Below are 20,027 nucleotides of genomic sequence, written 5' to 3' on the forward strand. Positions count from 1 at the left end.
ATGTTTCTTCAGAGAACATGTTTCACATGAATGAGAAGATTTTCGTTCAAAGACTTTTATTTAGAACAGGCTGTTGACATATATTACTGCCCTTATCTGAAGTTATGCGTTTAAGTTTTGTCAATAGATTTTTTTCTCTTTCTTTTGCATAATACGTTAAAACATTATGGTAACGGTGTGCAGAGTCATAATGCTTATCCGATTTGAATTTTAACCTTTATTATTAATTATACATCCACTCTATTCATTTTTCATATATACAAATAATTTACATTTATCAACTCCCCTCCAGAAAAACAAATCCCTCTGAACTCTGCTCTCCCCTAACACCTTCAAAATAGTACACGTAACACAGCACAGCGGATAACATGAAAGAAATAAAAGACAGTAATAATAATAATAATAATAATATATAAATATATATATATATATATATATAGTAAATTATTTAAATAATTTTACCTACAACAAATCCTCCCTGTAGCTAACTATCACCATGCCTCCCAGAAAATATTTGATATTTTAAGTCCCACAAAATCAAGGAATGCTGTCAGATATTCAGTGGGTGGAAGGTCAGTTATTACCTTGTGCAATAGGAGTGTTAAAAGATATCTATTTTAATAATATATTCGGCTTTCTAGTTTAATCTGAGAATCAGTTTTGTCCAAAACAATCAAAAACTTTCATTTTAACAGCTGCTCCATCTCTTCATCACTAAATGTGTTCATTCTTCAGCGGATACAACATTCACCGCAAAAATAATATAAAGAGTAGCTACAATAGTCAATAGAAATGCCCTAAACACACTGTAACTGCGCAAACACGCGATTTCTCTTTTTAAGTTTTGTGGAAATATACTGATGTTTCGTTAAAGTTTCTTGTTAAAAAAAAATATATTTCCCAAACTTTAAGTGTCCCGCCAGATGTGTCACAGCACAGTTTCAAATTTTAGAGCTAATAGAAGAGCCAGTTTAAATATATTACAGTTAGAAACAACAGAAACCTTTCTATTGAAAACAAAACTTTGGTTTTATTGAAACCACGCGACGTCAAGCTGAGCCAAAATGACAGCATGAGGCAAGGGAGTTGGTTATTTGTTCATCTGCTAAATGAATCTTTTGTAGCCATATAACAAATAAAGAAGGAAAGATCATACTGGATTATATGAGCCTCGGATGTTCATGCCGGATTCATGTTTGTGTCACAACTGTATTTCTGACGTGTATCTGGCACTCAGGAGTGACCATTAACTGCACAGTTGTTTTTTTCACTTTTAGTTGAAGAATTAACAGAAGAGCAAAACACATCCTGCTGGATTCTTTAAATGTGTTTAATGGGAGCGTTCGTGCGTAAAACACAAAACGTTAACACCTAATTTTGCGATTTATAGTGTTCGTGAGTAGGTGTTGTAGACCGGGATGAAAGGATTAATCCGACTTCACAAGGAACATTTTCTTCTCATGTTTGGGGCTCATCTGTTAGACAGCAGTGACCTTAGACAACCACGTTTCGCTACACTGACCGCCGGAGGAGACTTTGTCGCTGGAGAAATCACAATAGAGTGCACTTTTTCGGTTTGTTTCTTGTTCTCCAGCGCACCAAAACATCTGGACCAGTCATAAAAAAGTAGTTTATAGGTGAGCTCCATATGTCGAAATTGCAATCCCAAATTGGTTTTGAATGTATTTGAAAATGGGCCAAACTGTCCATGTTGCCAAATGCCAGTCTTTTAAACAATGTGCGGTCAATCAGACGTTTTGACAAAACAGATATCCCGTTGACAAGATTGTATCTCTTCTCTTTTTGAAGTATGTCTTCTTTGTTCTTTGTGAGAGTCTTGTGGGCGCAACAGCGTTTGTTTTCCGTTGGAAATCTGGATTTGCAGTGCTTCTGCACATTGTACATTTGGAGGGATGTAGTTGTGAGAATGGGCCAAGTGACCTTTAGTCATCATTTCTAAGTATGAGCTGCATCAGAGTTTATGTCATAGAAATGAATATATGGAGGGCAAATCTGAGTTTAGGTGAGTTTGACCTCAGCTTCATCCCTGGATGCTTTGCGCGCAGCATCAACGTGTTGCAGTTATTTTTTTCAGATTTCTATTGCATAGATTTTACTCTCAACCATGATTGTCCTCAATCACTGAACAATATGAATTATAGATAATTACCCTCACAAAAGCAATGGATGGTGCGTAAGCCAAAGTAGCTTACTCATTTTTCAAACCATAGAAAACATTTTTATCATCATCATCTTATTGACCAAATGGCACAAATGCGCAGCTACTTGTTGACACTGAGTAATCCTTGTTTTTCATTTTAGTGCTCGACTCAACTTTCTTCAAAATAATATTTCGATTTTTGCACTATTTCGCATGATTAAAAAAAGTGTTCATTTAATCGGAAAACAATCCCTATATCATCAACATTAATAAGACGATGCGTCCTGACTAGAGAAATTGAACAGTTTGTTATCATGTACCACAGAGAACCTAAGAGGGGCGGTGCTGCCTCCTCTCCTCCCCCCAGCTTCTGGCTGTCGCAACAGGGATGGCTGGATCGGGGCGTGCGCACTTGTGAGCAGCTCCCAAAAATACTGAGAGGGGCGGGGGGAAGAGGGGGTGAGACAACCAGACAGGAAGACAGCTCCAGATCGATGAGACCGAGGTGAAAATCCACCACCTAACTTGGCGGCAGCAAAGTTTGTTTAGTTGTTTTTCCTCCCCTCTTCTTCTCACCTTTAAGCCTCATTGCGCGCGCACTGATCCTCTTGCTGTCCATGAAGATGCCCAAATCCTCCCGTTGCGTATTCCCATGTTCCTCCCTATGGCTGGCATCTTTGGCTACTTTGGTGGTGCAGTCGGTGCTCTCTTCCTCCTACTCTTCTTCCTCTTCCTCCACATATCAGAGATCTACAGCCGGTGGGAAGCGGCCGGGCTTCATGGAGAGGACGCTGGTTCTCCTGGATGTCAACACACGCAGTCCGATCAGAGTCCTCAACGACAACTTCCTCTCTCTTCAGCTGGACCCCTCGATTATCAAAGACGGCTGGCTGGACTTTCTGAGGTACCAAACAGCTTTTCTTCTCGCCAACAACATTGATATGAAAGCCTATCGGTGTCTACCTCCAAAATGTTTGTTGGTTCTTTATTCATTACGCACGCAGCCACGTTGTCTGAATTGTCATGGAGAGAACCAGCACGTTTCCCTCTTGCTCAGGGCACTGAGTGGTCCAATGCTCCTCATTACTGAATGATTGTCATCGACTGGCAAAACGCAAACCTGTCAGATAATTTAATAAGACGATGTTGAGGGTGAACGACCGGTTCAGAGTCTTAACATTTTGGGATTATTGCTGCTAGTGCACAGTAAACAGTGCACACTGATACCTTACCGCGTGCCAATAAACATTAGGCAAAATTGTGTCCATCTTAAGCCGTCTTGTCTACAATGCAAAATGCCAATTGCAGAAGACATTTAGTTGTTATTGATTTCTCTTAAAACAACTAAATTATATTATTACTTATGGGGTCTAGTGCCAGGATGCTTTAAGAATGCATGGTGATTTTTTTGACTGGTTGTCCTGCAGTTGTATGACTTTTCACCTGCATTTCCCAGAACCGTCCAAATTTTAATAGACGCAAATAACCTGCACCACTAGTACATGGTTTGCCCATGATTATGAATTATGACCATTTAAAAGTCAAAATATGGAAATATCAAGATTCATCGTACGATGGATTGAATTTAATACTTAATACAATCTATGATTTAATAGTATCGGAAAATGCGTCACATTATTTAGTTCAGCTTGTAAACCACATTGCATGATTGTCAGAGATTTATAAGGCAAACATTAAACCAATTTGGACAGTGCGTTTAATAAACTGGAAACCATTAACTGACAAAAACTGAGGAGATCATGTTTTACTCTGTGAGTCATTTTTCCTCTAAGATAAAACAAACCACTCAATTAGATTATTTTACAATATGTGAGTAAAAACACTGTTCATCTTCAACATCACATGCCATATATTCACAATTTCTCTCTTTCACACCCGTTACAACGTTTATTTCTGTCCTTTTAAAATTAATATTAACATGTACCTTCATCAGCAAGTCGAGTAATGGTTAATACGTTTTATCTGAGACTCAGATACGTCCAACAGCAGATGCCTTCAACAGTCAATTCAACAGTTACTCCAACTCTTGATCACTAAAAATGTTCATTCCTAATAAGCTGATGCAGCATAAACAATAAAACAATATAAATAGCTGCAAAAGTCGATAGAAATACCCTAAACACTAAGACACCATAGTCGCTCAGACACACATGATTTTCATTTCAAGTGTTGCAGTATTATATTAATCTTTCGTAAGGGTAGAGTTTCTTGTTACTTTTCTTAGGAGAAAAAAAAAACATCCAAAAAACTGTGGCACCCCGGATGTGTCATCGCACATATTTTAGAACTATAATTCAAGAGCCTGTTATATATCATTCAAAAACTGTTGAAAATTTTTTATTGCAATTAAAACTTGCGTTTTATTGAAACCACCTGTTACCTAGATAACGAAGCTGAGCCAAAATAAAAACATCAGGGAACAGACTTGGTTTTCTGCTCATCTGCTTGATAGATATTAACGTATAATAAGAGACGTGAGGAAGAAAAGATGGTGCTGGATTACATGAGTCTTACATATTGCTCTTTACAGAATCATCTTTGTGTTACAGCTGTATTTTTGACGTGTATCTGGCATCAATGAGTGACCCTAAACTGCACATTAGCTTGGTAACGATATGTAAATAATTAACAGAAATGCAAAACACATACTGCTGGATTCTTGTAATGCGTTTAATGGGAACTTTCGTGCGTAAAACACGAAACCTTAACACCTTGGATAATTTGACGGTTTATAGTTTTCGTGAGTAGATGTTGTAGGCCGGGAGGCAGATTTAATTGTATTAGAAAATGTTACTTTGTCACATTTTTTGTTCAGCTTCTAAATCACGTTTCATGGTTATCAGGGAAACACATTACATATTGTTGTACAGTGCTTTTAACAAACTATGAAACATATACGGACAAAACTGAGGACATGATGTCTTATTCTGTGTGCGTAATTTTTCCTCTATAATTACAATAGATCAATAAAAACAATTTTTATTTCCAATTTCCCAACATGACATGCCATTCCTATTCACAATTTCTTTCTTTCGCATAACCTCCTTTACAACTTTATTGTGAGTTATTTGTTTATTTACATATCGTTTTATAATAATATAAAAAATGTTCCTTTATCAACTACAATTTCAACATTGGTTGATCAGGCTGATATATCAACGTGTCTGTCCTGCAGTATGTGCGCCTGTCGGGCGTCACTTTATGAATCGTCCGTAATTTTATTGTTTGGAGCTTAAACAGTGTGACACGTAGGCTGTAATAAAAAATCCAGGGACTTCTAACAAAATAAAAATCCTTGTGTACCGTGAGCTCACTTTTTCACGTTTTCAGATTTCAGTGGAAATACATTAAACGTTTCGCTTGAAGAAAACACACCAAAAAAACAAATGACACGCTGTCAGCAGCTGCAGATTATTGTTTCTGTCTGTCTTCACAAAAAGCTTCGAATAAAACCATAACACTCCCCAAATATTACATACGCGTGTTGTTTCAGTTCCATGGTCCTTCAGGTTACACCGTGGCTCCCTGCTGTTGCTACTTCCTAATATTTTCCCTCAGTCAGGATGACAGATGGTGTTGAAGTCTCTTTCTTGGGCTCGCTGCTGTCAAAGGGAAAAACAGGGTAGAAGTTTTGGGATGGGCCTGGGGTGCTTTAACATTCACAGATAAGTTAAATAACTTACACCGAGCCCATCTGTCTCTTTTTTTTAAAAAGAAATTGTATGGAAATTGGCCCATAAACAATCTGAGATAAAGTAAACTGATTTAAATTATCCACTTTATCGCTTTTCTGCTCTTCCTAAATATGTCCGTGATTATAAATAGAATCCACAAATATAGATAACAGTTTAATAACGTACAGTTGTGACACTGAAGGTAATATTTCTCAAGTGAGTATCATTCTGTCTGTCTGTCTGTGTGTGTGTGTGTGTGTGTGTGTGTGTGTGTGTGTGTGTGTGTGTGTGTGTGTGTGTGTGTGTGTGTGTGTGTGTGTGTTTGTGTTTGTGTTTGTGCGCAGCTCCAAGCGGCTCGTAACCTTGGCGCGCGGCCTGTCGCCTGCCTTTCTGCGTTTTGGCGGAAAGCGGACCGACTTCCTGCAGTTCAACAACCAGAAGAACCTCGCCAAGTTCAGAGGGCCGGGGCCAGACTACTACCTGAAGAACTACGAAGATGGTGATTAGACACGACATTTCTCTTCGTCTGCTGTTCTCAATGTGTATTTGTGACTTTTTACAGGATACGATGGTGTTTGTTCCTCGTCTGTCTGTGTTTTTCCTCTCTGGATGAACAGTCAGACGCACCGAGCACATTTAATGCAGAATTATTATTTCCTCCAGCAGTTGTTTGTTTGTTCTCCACAGCGTCTATTTGTGGTAAAATACAGCACGTTGCCAGTTTTTTAGGGGCACCGTGTTTAAACTAACACCGACCGACTACAACGAGTAGAGCTTCTCTCGCTAGGGTTATGTTCAAGTTTCTTAAAAAACATTTTTTAGGGAGATGCCTCTGATATTTCAACACATTTTAGCTTTCCCTGTTTAAACAGGGTGAACAAAATATTCAAAAGACTTCTGATTCTAACACAATTGGCTAAATTACTGTACCCCAAAAATACAGCCTCCAAAATGACCATAAAGTTGAATAAACACCTCTTTAAAACGTTGTCAACAAAACTTTAAAATAAAATGGTATTTGTATAACACATTTGTGTTAATTTTCAACTGTATATTTTCAGAAAAAAATATGTTACAATTACCACTAACATATTCTGTTTTGGGAAAGTAATAAATGTGTTTTTTAACTTCTGACACATATTACCTTTTGCTAAAAAATATCAGTACATATATATTTTTAGGGTTGCAACGGTGTGAGATATTTACATTACAATAAGTATCTCGCAAAATTAAAAAAAATATTATTATCAGTTACAATAAGCCTTAAAGGAATGAAAACAGAAGTTTTCTGTTATGAAAGTATCTAAGATCATGGCATCCAGTTCCAATTTTTCCGGTACAACAGCTGGAGGTAAGGGGTGCGGGTGGGAAATGGTGAGGGAGATGATGTAATGATAATGCAGATTTGTCTGTATGTCTTTGTTTTGCATTTGTGTCTTGAGGACCCCCTTGAAAATGAGATGCTACATCTCAAAGGACTGTCCCTCCTATACATTTCAAAAATAAATTAAAGTTTTTTTTTGGTTAAACAATAACTTCAGTATAATTGAAACTTGATACCATTTTACAGGAAGTATATGTAAAAATGCAGGCAAAGGAGATGTAAGTGCCAAGAGAGATTCTCTGATTGCATTTTTTTCAATACTGTATATAAGAAACTCGATGCTGCATGATAACCATTAACTTTCATACCACGGTATACCATGAAACCAGTATATCTGGTATATTCTAGTTCAAATCTATGACAAAAACAATATTAAAATGGCGTTCACTTCTTCCATCTGTGTTGGCTTGCAGATATAGTGCGCAGTGACATTGCATTGGACAAACAGAAGGGCTGCAAAGTGGCCAACCACCCTGACATAATGCTGGAGCTGCAGAGGGAGAAGGCTGCCACCACACAGCTTGTTCTGCTGAAAGAGCAACTGTCCAACATCTACAGCAACATTACAATAACAGGTAGGAGATCACACACACACAAAATAGGTCTTTCTTGAGCATTTGCTCATATTCTCAGGAGCAAGTTATCCATGCTCAAATAGCGTAATCTGGATTCTGGTCGTGCACGATCATACATATGTGAACACACACGGTTCAAAGCATGCCAATGTAAACCCTCAGCTTTCAGAATGACAAATGTAATTTGTAAAAGAGGAAAGCAGGGATGGATGGAGGAGAGCAGCAGGAGACGCTAGTAAACAGAGTACTGACATTTTTGCTGGTTACAGTTAACTCAGCCTGACCGCAGAAAGAACTCTGGAGTCCTGATTTTGGGTGGGCTGCCTTTCTTATCTGTTACTGTGATTGACTTGGATGGAAATGAGGAGCTACAGCAGAGGAGAGTCAATGAGGGAATCGTCTGTTAAAATTACAGCAGTTTTGGGGATCAAGTTAGTGAGTGAGTGCATAAACAGACAGAATTAGTGTCAGAAACGATCACTTAACACTCCGTGTGTGGTTTTAAAGAACCAAAAAGTAAAAGTTGGTAGAATATGATAATAGGAAAAAAACTTTGTAACAAGAAGATTAATATACAGACATAAGAAAATAAAGGAATTAATAGAAAAGCACCAAATATTTAACCACTGAGCAATACAAAATGTATTGATATCATCGAAACAATATACCTAATGCTAATCCTAGTCTTTATACAGAAACATACATGCTTCGTATCCTCTTTAGCATCTTGAAAAGACAGCCGGTGGGGATTGTCTTTTGCGTGGGAAGGGTTTTATTCCATAACAGAACCACCCAGAAAGTGAGTTTTGAAAGCCAAAGAGCACCTGCAAAAATAATTGGGGACTTGGGAGTTGACCCAGCAATCCAATTAAAGACAATACATTATTTATGTGTTATGAGGAAGTAAAAGTCAGACTTAGAGAGCCCGTTAAAGTTAAGCCCAGGTTCATTGCAGATCCAGATAATATGAAATATGGGGCCATGCGTTTTGAGAAAAACATTGTTAAATTTATGTAAAACAAAAAATCAAAGTATACCTCAGTAGAATCCAGTTCGATGTATCGCTGTTATGTCTGGTGTTACACACAGTTTGCAGTGTGTTTTCCATGTATTCAGAGGGTCTCGTTCCCCAGTGTTGCCGAGTGCGTGATAGATGTGGGACAACATTTATCAGCTGCGTATTTGCAGAGGCTCTCGTGCGCAACAGTCAAAACATGGTCCTGTTGCATTTATCAAAGTAGGCAAATACGCAGAAGAAGAATTAGGACCCACTTGTGTGATGGGAGGTTCAGTTCAGGAGTCACATAGAGTAGGAACCTATTATTAATTTTGTAGTGTTGCAGCTGTGCTGAAAGGCACTATGGCCCTTGCGATCTTTATTTTTATCCACACACATGTAGGCCTAGCACTCTCAGATGTTTACATTTGACTTTGCAGTTTTCATTAATCAAACATATTTTTGATCAGGCATGCTGATGGTGATTATGTGATGATATTTTTAGTTTGTTTTCAGGTTGTTGAGAAACAGCACAGGTAAAAGCATAGGATGCGTAGAAGCATGTGTTGTATATTTCATTGAGTAGAAAGTGTCTTGTAAATACAGAAAATAATATTACATGACTATACTGCTGTGCAGCATATCAGTATCATATCAATGTCTTGGTATGAGACGAAATATTGTCTCAGACTGTGGATATCGTAATATCCTAAGTCTTGTATTTTCCTAGTTTTAAAGGCTGCATCTCAGTAAAGTGATGCCATTTTCTGAACTTAGCAGACTGTTTTAGCTGTTTGATTATTTTATTTTACCCACTTAGTTATTGTTTTCACATTTATCAAAAATCTCATTGTGTAAATATTTTGTGAAAGCACTAATAGTCAGCCCTGCTATATTATCAAGATATTGTTATTGTGGTATTTGGTGGAAAATATTGTGATATTTTTTTCCCCGTATTACCCAGCCCATTACTATGACATTGGCAAAAGCCATCAGAAGTCCCAGACAGAATCTAGTCTTAACAAATTACCATCATCATTTGAACTGTTGTAATTCAGTAAAAATAACTCTAATCTAATAAAACCATGGCTGGGACAACTAGCCTCTTACTCAAACATGTGGTAAAGTGACAAAATTAAGACCACATTTCCCATAAACCCTGGTGCTTCCTGTCACAAAGAGGATGTTACCACTTGCTCAGTCTGCCCAGCTGCAGTGGAGGCCTACAGAGTGTTCTCAGTGATGGACGAGTAAAAATAAACCCAGAAATGATTTACGGATAATAAAAATATGAATAGCTCTTTTTACTTATTCTACTGTGGGGAGACTCAAATTTAATTTTCTCACATTTGAATGTAAATATTTAAACTGCTTTTACAGGTGGGAGTATAATGAAATATATTCGACACCTTGATGGAATAAAACTTATGATGATCGTGAATCACCACTGAATGTTTTTCTCCCAATCACTAGACATTTTTGCATCATTTTACTGACTGATTAGGGCCCTATGGGGGTTTTTGTCTTCCTAATGTGAACTCCTGTTGTAGTGATTCCTATTAAGGGGTAGAAGTGAAGCTGAGAGAGAGAGTGGTGCTGTGCTGTTTTTGAGCAGGTGCTGTAGTTGTTATCAGATTGGTTGGCTGGGAGAGGACTTTATTTACATAAAGCTGATTTACTGTGAAGTGTTCCCGCTCATTCCTTCAAGCACAGACACTAGCTGCAGGATTGCCCCCTGGGTAATGTTGTTCAAAGTCTGATGGGTATTTTTCAAAGATGAAGGTTGAACAGCTATTTTCTGGTGCAAGACACGGTCTCTAGTGGAATCTAACATACATTAAGTGTTTTAGTGACAAAATAAGTCACCAGAATGAGCAACGATGACACTGAAAAACGTAACATTTTTGCTTATGGTTTATTATTACACACAGTTGTTGTGTAACTAGAATCTGTGGTGGAGAGAAACATCGGTAGAAAGGCACTTGGGATGTGTTTAAATAAGGTCTGGTAACAATCAGCCAGGATTCATCGTACATGTGTGTGTGTGTTTGTGTGTGTGTGTGTGTGTGTGTGTGTGAGAGTGAGTGTGTGTGGGAAGGCAGTAGGTGTTTAAAGGACCTTTAACAGTCTCACTCCATCCTTTTCCACTCACCACTGTCTGACCTTTGACCCAGGCTTGTTAGAGCTATCAATATTGGGGCCACTCTGAGCTAACACACACACACCTGCACACACACATTCAGCTGGAGAACTAAGTCGGGAAAATAGGCCAAGCCCAGACAAGGTCATGGTTAGGGTCATTGAATGTCTCCCTGCAGGAGTGTATCCCTCCATCAGGCATCACTTCTTCAATTCTCTCTTCTTCTCCCTTCATAAGTCCCCTCTTCTACACATCCTGACACCTCTCCCTCATTTTCTCTCTCTCATGTTTACTGTTAGTGTAGCTGTGTGTATTGTGACTTCATGTGAAAGTCCTGTGTTTATTTGACACTTCAGAGAATGAGGCACTCAGTGCGTTAAACTTGTGACCTCTAAGGCCTCGTCCGTGTGTTTAAGGCTCAAAGGATAAACACAACTCAATTTAGAAATTCCTATACTGTGTTATTCTTGTCGACCAAGGCTGGATTATCAATATTTGAGAACACGGACAAGAAGAAAAGTCTCCCAAAACAGAGAAATTGGAGAAGCAAGGGTCAAACAGGATGTTTTCAGTTATAAAGTCTGCAGCTGCTGGTGAGACAGTGAATAGGAAACTTATTTTGCTTCTCTTGGAAGTATCAAGGATTTCTCCTTAAATGCTTTCTTTGATTTTCAAGAGAGAGGAAACAATGAGCACAACTGGAAAGGATACATAATTTAATCAGTTGGAACAAACACTCGCCTCACATTTACTGCACAAACAGAAAAAGCTGTTTTATGGTAGATAAAAGCCAAAATACATCATATCTAACATTTGGTTTGCATTGACAGATGTTCAGTGAGAAAGAAAGAATTATTCTTTACAATGCAAAAGATAAGTAATTCTAGATTAAAAGTAGTAAGTTGGGCTGTTACTAATAATTATTTTCATTATCGATTAATGTGCTGATTGTTTTCACAATTAATCAATGAAATGTAAAGTCCAAAGTCTAAAGTGACTTCTACAGATTGCGTCTTTCATCCAACCAGCAATACAGAACCCAAAGACTGTACATTTACTGAATGACATAGAAAAGCAGAAAAATCAGACATTTAAAAAGCTGGAATCAGCAAATTTTTGACATTTTTGGTTGAAAAAAGACTGATATGATTTATCGATTATCAAAATAGTTGGCGATTAATTTTCTTTTATTAGTTAATCCACCAATAGTCGCAGCTCTTCTGATAAGTGTGCTCTAGTTTCAAGGATTTATTTGGAGTTTTTAATAGGAGTTTGAATCAAAACTTGGTCTGTTGCAGTTGGGTCAGTTATTTTTATGTCTTTTGGACACAAGCAGCGACTGGAAATCAGTGGCGGAGAGGGAGAGTGGGAAGAGGAGCCATCTGGATGAGATGGAGGGGCTAAGTAGGACATCACTTTTGGAAGAGCAGTAACCCAGATTGGAGATGAGCAGGAGTTTTAGCACTGGACAGAGCCAGGTTCATGGGTAGAAAATAAAAGAGAATTATACTTTTGAGATTTAATGTAGCAGATTTTTAAATCACTGGATTCCCGTGCAGAAACTAGAGCTCAGTGTAGCCAATGTAGCTGTGTGTTGCAATAAATTTTAGCGATGATACTGAAATGAAGTCAACAAAGCACAGGAAGCTTGTTTGACACCACACATGATCCATGACGTTATACTTTTTTTGACATTCTTTTGGTAAAGGGCATCGCCATAATGAGCTTTGTATTATTTCTGTATGAACCAAAAACTGGGTGTTGTGACCAGGCAGATGGTATGCAGCCTGACATCATGATTTAGACTTTCCTCTCTTGCTCTTTCTCTCTTTCATAGTCTGATCTCACTTGTGTAGTATCAAGTGACACAAATGTTTACAGAGTCTAATCAGTTGTTAGGTTTAAGTAAACATCACTAAAAGTGCATCGGACATTAATACCTGAGCCCCTCTCTTTGAACTGTCACAGAGGTGCAGCAGTCACAGCCAGAAGCCTCTCGCTGAGATCTGCGGGGCTCCACTGGACGGAAACATGAGAAGAATGACAAAATAGATAAGTGTGAAGCAAAACTTATGTGACCCTGCTTTCACAACAAACGCATAAGTGCAACAGAGTGGGGCCTTTTATTTTTAACTGCAATAGTGGCTGTTAAGAGTGCAGAATGATTGTCACAGTCCTGATTTTCCACAAATCCAGGCTGTACATTTTGGCACTGACAGGCGCTGTTGGATGAATGTGCAGCAAGAGCGATCTTAATGCAGGAGGCTGGAGTTTGTACTTGACCTGCTATTAATTTTCACCTTTTTATTTACCGTTAGCCCCTTGAAACCTGGATCGAATGCTTTATGAATGGAGAAATAGAGGGATATTTTCTTTTTGTCACAAACTGTCTCACATACTTCTTTCAGACAATAGTGACATTTTCAGCAAGTATAATAGAAAGTTATTTTCATGAAAATTACTATACTAATATACACAGTTTATTTGCCATGTACATTACACAGTCTTTCCCTTACTTGATTATAACAACAATAGTTTATACTTACTCCTACTCCTTTTCAAACATGAAAAATCAAATTTTTGTTGTTTATTAGAATCTTTTTATTGAGTTTGTGTATATAATCCATTTCAATGGTTATTTGTTTGATTTTTTAAAATCTTTTTTGTTTTGTTTGTTTTACACGTTTGAAATAAATACCAATAATTCAGTCAATTAATCAATCAACCAATCAATCAGTACCTTGGTTGCCATATATAGATGTTGTCTCAAACAAGAATTTAAAAAAAAAGGTTCTGATGGACATTATCACTGAACATACTGTAGGTTGGCAGAATTGTCACTGTTGAGTAGCTGTGTAGTGGAAAACTGAGAAAAAGTTGTCTTTGTACACATCTGATCTTTTCTCTGATCCTACCAGGACATAAAAGAACAGAGCAAAAAATATTTCTATGAAGGGGCGACCTCTAGCTCACCAGGTAGAGTGTGCGCCCCATATGCCTGAGGCTTCTGCAGCGGCCCAGGCTTGAGTCCAGCCTATTGCCCTTTGCTGCGTCTCACTCCCCCCTCTTGCTCCCACCTTCCCTGTTTCACTTCAGTTGTCTTATAAATGAAGGAAAAAAATCCCACGAAAAAAAAATGTTAAAAAATCTTACTTTGTAAAATTTGGAATGTAACTGGTGTAACATGAGAGCACACATTTCAGTATTTTACATTTGCTTTAGCTCATCAGAATTTCAATGAGTTCAACTCTTTCTGTAATGGAATAATGGAGAGAAGACTGAAGGGAATTCATGTCCTGACAAAAGCCATTATGAGTCTCTAAACAGGACGTAGAGATGGCAGAAGGTTAAAAATCTGGGAAGGCAAACATTAGCAGCAGGCAGAGAGATGGATTTTACCAAGCATCTGTGAAGCGCTTGAAAATGTTTTCATCAAAACAAACTGGCACAGCTGTCTTTAGTCAGAGGCCCATAACTTTCTGTTTTAACTCATTTGAAAATCAAAACATATTTTCTTGCAACAGTGGGAAACGTGCTCCATCTATCCTGTTAGTTCTGCTACACGACCCCTCCCAACTTTTTATCCATTCTTTCCTTAATCTCATGTTCAAGCCTCTTCAGTAAGGAAGGAGTATAATTATTTCTCCAACGTCTGCCTTATCTCATTTGTTTAAAATTCCCTCAGTAAATATGCGTGCACACAAGCTTGAATTGTGATGGATTCAGTTTTTGGTGTTACAGCTGTCTCAGTACCCAATCCATCTCCAGCCTGCTGCTGAATGCAGATTTATTAGAGCTTCTCCTGCCAAGTTCTACACTGTAACACCACAGTGCAGCCAGTTGCCGTGACGGTGAGAGAATGCATTTAATCTGTTTTGATTTTTTGATATCCATAATGATATTATTGAATATGAGCAGTCATTGTGGACCTTGGAAAGCGAAGTGGTAAAACAAAGAACGTTAAAGGTTATGTGTATGTTTTTACACATTTCGGATTGCCCGGCTGTTTGCTTGACTGTGCTATTTAAAGAAAAGGACCTGAAAACCTGCTGTGCTCTACTGCCAGCAACTGAGGGGAGTTGAAACACATAAATCTGCTGTGAGCAGAACACCCACGGGTTCTATACAAATACATTTAGTCCTGGAACATCATCAAACAGTGATTCCAAACTGATTTATTCAACACAGACTTAACTGTCTCTAACCTGTCCACAGTTAGATGTAAGATTTATATCCTCCTCTATTTAGAAGGCAAGTTTACCATATTTTAATGAATGTTTTGAAGAAAGAGGTTTAATCTCTTACCTTAATAATTAGTAATTAAGTATTTTGTCCTTCATTTTTTAAATTTTGGCACTAATTACATTATCTGCTTAATCTATAATCTGCTTCTAACATTTAACAAGAATTTAAAATGAAAAATTTTGTATTGATTAAACCAGTGGTTTTTAATTTTTTTAAATCACAGAAAGTTAGTGCTTTTTGTGCTTGAGATACAATATCCATGTAAATTCTTGAGTTTTGATCTCATTTTCTGTTTCAACTTTTTAATAAAAAATGACAAATATACATGCAGTAGAAAAAATCTAATAAAAATAATTTAAAAAATAATTGACAAGGGAAAAAAGGGAACAGGGAAGACGAGGAGTGCAAGTTATGTATGCAAGTTCTTTCAACATGAGAAAAACACTTAAAAACAGGCGATAGACTGCTTTCCCATTGCCAGTAGAAGAGAGCCCATGAACACGGCTCTGCATTAGATGATTGTGCTTTTCTGTGTGTTTGTTTTTTTCCCCCTGTGTATCACATTTAATGTCACAGATGCACCGTAAAAAATATTAAACAGCAAAAAAAGCAGTATGGAGGCCAGTGAAAATATTGTGGTTGTGGTTACTTCTTTTTTTAAAATATCTTTTACTTATTTAGTTTCTCTCTCAGACTCGGTTTGGACTAAATTTTGAACAATGTTTGAGAGCTTGTTATATTAAGGCAGATGGTGTTTTGTGGCTGCATGTTATTACATCGCCCGGCAAAGGGGCTAAAATTAGCTCGTCCAATGGGGTGTCCTATTTCCATCACTGCCAATCGGAGCTGGAGCTGATCAATAGAGTTATCTGTCCAAGGGGGTGAATGCGCATTGTAACCTTTCCCAAAAAGCCACATGTTACTGGATGTTAGTGGATTTTTTTGTCCATTGGGAAGGGAAGCTTAAACGGAGGAGATATGCTAATGGTCTGTGGTCAGAAATAAAAAGATTTCTGATCCAAATGGCAAACTAAACAAAAACTAAGACAAGCCTATAAAGGAATCTATAAAAAAAAACACCAAGTTGAAATATAAATGGCCTTTTAAAAGAGCTCAGCTTCCTATTGCAATTTGGGTTTGGACTCTACTCAGCTTGGTTTTAGGGTTTCATGGCAAATTATTTGTGACAATAGATAAAATGATGCCAACACATTGATGAAGATTTATTCAAATTAGACCAAGGAGTGCTGTGGAAATCGCTGTGTCTGATTTGTACTGGCATGAATAAGACACAGCATAGTGAATTCTTGGCATGTGGTGGCGGAACACCAAAGAGAACAGCTGCCCGATGCTGGAGCCAAACCCACCTTTCAGGTACTGAAAAAAACGCTTAAAGGTTCAGTGTGGATTTAAGGGGATATAGGCAGAAATAGAATATAATAAGTATGTTTTCTTTAGTGTATAATGATCTTTCATGATTGATTTAATCATTTAAATCAACATAGTGAGCGGGTCCTCATCTATAAAGGATGCCATGTTGCTCTGCTATGTTTCTACAGTAGCCTAGTACAGTAGTTTTTACGTTGGTCACCATAGTGATATAATACAATACAATCTCTGGCTTTTGTTAAATCTCTAGTGTCGGCAAAAGCATGTTGCACGTCGCTGGTCCATCGCTTGTGCTGTTAGCTTGTTTATTACCTGAATGGCGCTGTCAAATTCAACATCCAGCTGACACCCATTCAAACTTTAAAGCTTTATGAGGAAAACAACCCAAACTGTGGAATATTTGTATTGAATGGCCAAATCTGATTTGACTGCCGTAGTTCTCAGTCGGGTAGAGCCCTAGTTTTTACTCCAGTTAAAAAAAAACTCCTCAGCAATGAACATTGATGTAATTCTATCTGGGAGAAGTTTCAGTTGGTCACAATCTGCAATCCTCTTTGCAAGATGACACTAAATCTCCCGAAATCTTTCACCATGTTCCTTTAACAGTGAGAATCTTCACAAAATCATAAAGAACTTTGTCAGTTGCACAGTTGAGCAAATTTTCTTCTTATTTGACTACAATTGTATTTTATCTGCTAAACAAGACACTCATTTGTTTTGTTTTATAATTCAAACTATTTGCAGCTAAACAGTAAAATGATGGTTTCATACATCTGTGGTTTTCAAGGGTTAAGATAGATTCTTTTGTCCTTTTGGCCACCATGTGCATCTTTTTAGCAAAGTTTAGCAAAGAGTTGGCCTTTAGATGTATCTCTTATAAGAATCATTCTTGAAATAACTTGCATGATTAGATTACTTGTGTGCATGTGCTCAGCAAAAAAAGTTTGGACTCCCTGCAGTTTTACACATGGAGTCTTTTTATAACGCAGCACAGAGCACTAGAAGCAGTATCTTCAGACAAAGGAGCTCTGTCAATGTGGATACAATGAATCACATGACCTTATGTGTGCTTGGCTGAATTTATGACATCCATTTTTTTTCAGTCATACCTGTCAATTTACAGTTATGAGCAGTGATGTAAGCTCAGCGGGACGCGCTCTTGATTACCATACTGCCAGCTTTTTTTCTTCACTCTTTCCACATGGCCTGCACAGATCCACGACTGTCTGTTTTTCCTTGATCGAAAGAATACCTAGATTGTTTAAATCATGGATGGACATAACATGTAATTCCATGTGTTTGCAATATGCCCCGAGACAAGTGCCAGCAACCTGCAAACGAATGTCATTTTAATAGCCTGATGCATGGGGAATGTTTGAAAGCAGCCCTTCCTCTCCTATGATTGTTTGGCATGACATCCAACCTCCACATTTTTTTCTTCAGAACTCTAGAAAACATACGTTTTGTGTCAAATTTCAAATCATGGCACAGTGTTCTTGACTGCTCTGAACCAGTTCGTACCAATGGGATGGACCTGTAGTAGGAATACTGTTACCTCTTGAGTGTGTGTAAGCACTGTAGGTGCATGTATGTGTGTGTGTGTGGGTCTAGATGAAGTTGTTATCCTGAGGGGAAACATGCCTTCTTCATTACCAGTGAGACACATTTTATTTCCTTAATTTAACTCTCAGCCTGTCAACGGTTATTTATGAGATTGCCCTGTGTGTGTGTGTGCGCGCGCGTGCGCCTGTGTGTGTGCGTGCGTGCATGATGTACGTGTGCCTATTCGTATGTTTTTATTGTGTGTAAAGTTTCTACCAGAAATGGGGGCTAGTAAAGGTCTAGGAAGCTGTAACCACTGTTTCGGGAGGTGATTTGACCAGATGTTCAAGAATGTTACGCTAATGTTTCTTCTTTCAACTACTTACGCTGGAATTTAACACACTCATTACCGTCACACAAATGTTTGCGGCATTTCTGCATGCGTGTGTGTTCAAGAAAAGAGTCATTTTACATGAGACAAGCAATGTATCCGTGAGCTGGTCAGTTATCATCAGGAAGAATCAGAGGACTTCAGTACATTTTTCTAAGCATGAATATTACTTTTTTTTTATATAACTTTATTTTCTATGACTTTATTTTTCATAACTTCATAACAAATACAGTATTGCTATCAGTGTGTGGCGCTAACGCCCGGCGAGTTTCTGCATTCTGCAGGCTGTCTTGCCATTTTCAGTCTACACAGTGCATGAGATGTCAACACAAAGTAATATCTTACACCTATTATCCTTACTAAACAGGGAAAGGCAACAATACACATACTCAGTACATGTTTCTCTCTTTTTCTGAACTGGTACTAGCTTAATTGCCTTGTTAACTCATCGTAAATCACACTAATTCAAACTAAAAGTCACCGAAACTGTTGGTCTGTCTTGTTAGTTTTTTAGTTTGTTATTCCACTGTTCTTACAATCAGCAACTCTGATTTGGTCAAAGTAACCCCCTAATATGCTGTTTTCCCTGCGGTCTCTCTGCTTTCTACCTGCTGTTGTTGGCAGACACTGGCCTTTGTTGACCAGCTGTTTACAATCTTGTTCTATTCACTGCGCGCAGTCAGTTCACCCGCCTGTTGCACAACACTCACCTCTGCTGGCCCATGATGTGCATTGCATTGCATGTAGGACAAGGGTCAGGATTTCTAAAATACCCTGGTATACCGTTATACCGTGATACCGCCCATGTCTCATTGCAACAGTGTGGCTTAACATGCGGGCTGATGATTCCAAAGTTTCTATACCTCATGCCCCAACAATGCTTTTAAACTGTGTTCCATTTTTTAAAAGAAACAAATGACATGGACTTTCAAGGGTCTCACTGGAAACGCCAATGATCACTTTGATTTTGTGCTAACTGCTCTGAAGAAGGGTAGTTCGAAGGTACGGATCATTCTTTTTTCTGAGAAAAACCACACTGTTGGCTGTGGCTGCCTACTCTGGGATCTCTACTGTTCTGTGTCTGTGGACCATGTATAATAATATAATTAACATTTTGAGTAAAGTAAACCACACTGTTCTGCACATTTTATATGTTGTGAACCATAATGAAAGTTTTATTATGGGTCCTTAAAAGTCATAGAAAAGTTTTGAAATTTTGTCAATGAAAAAAGTGTAGAGATTGATACTTTTCCACTATAATAAGTTTATCATCTAGTTTGTATCCAATATGGTAGCTTTGCTGTCATAGTCGTTATGAATTATTTGTTTTGTTCAAATGGGTCGTTCTTTCTTCTTTTTTAATTAATTTCTGTTGTGCGAGTTTCACTACTTAACTGAAGAAATGCCAGCCAGTTTTAAACATTGGGGATGTAAATCTAACTGTCAAAACCCCTAATATATTTCTGTAAACTCCACAAATGTTGCTTGCATAAGAGTTTGGCATGTGA

At 37.9% G+C, this 20,027-nt stretch overlaps 1 protein-coding gene across 2 annotated transcripts in view; it reads left to right on the forward strand.

The window, feature by feature from the left end:
* Nucleotides 1-20,027, forward strand: part of hpse2 (heparanase 2) — a 132,423-nt gene that overhangs the window by 59,042 nt on the left and 53,354 nt on the right. Inside the window, exons 3-5 of one of the 2 annotated variants that reach the window (XM_088086092.1) lie at nucleotides 2,908-3,065; nucleotides 6,201-6,355; nucleotides 7,654-7,815. In XM_088086092.1, coding sequence (XP_087942218.1) covers nucleotides 2,941-3,065; nucleotides 6,201-6,355; nucleotides 7,654-7,815 — 442 coding nt within the window. In that variant the 5' untranslated portion in view covers nucleotides 2,908-2,940. Of the gene's footprint in view, nucleotides 1-2,221; nucleotides 3,066-6,200; nucleotides 6,356-7,653; nucleotides 7,816-20,027 lie in introns of those variants that run through there. The other variant, XM_042502298.2, reaches the window with a different exon arrangement.

This window comes from Plectropomus leopardus, chromosome 13 (assembly GCF_026936395.1).
Source record: "Plectropomus leopardus strain MGB_pleo_1.0 chromosome 13, ASM2693639v1, whole genome shotgun sequence".
In the NCBI taxonomy this organism is placed as follows: Eukaryota; Metazoa; Chordata; class Actinopteri; order Perciformes; family Serranidae; genus Plectropomus; species Plectropomus leopardus.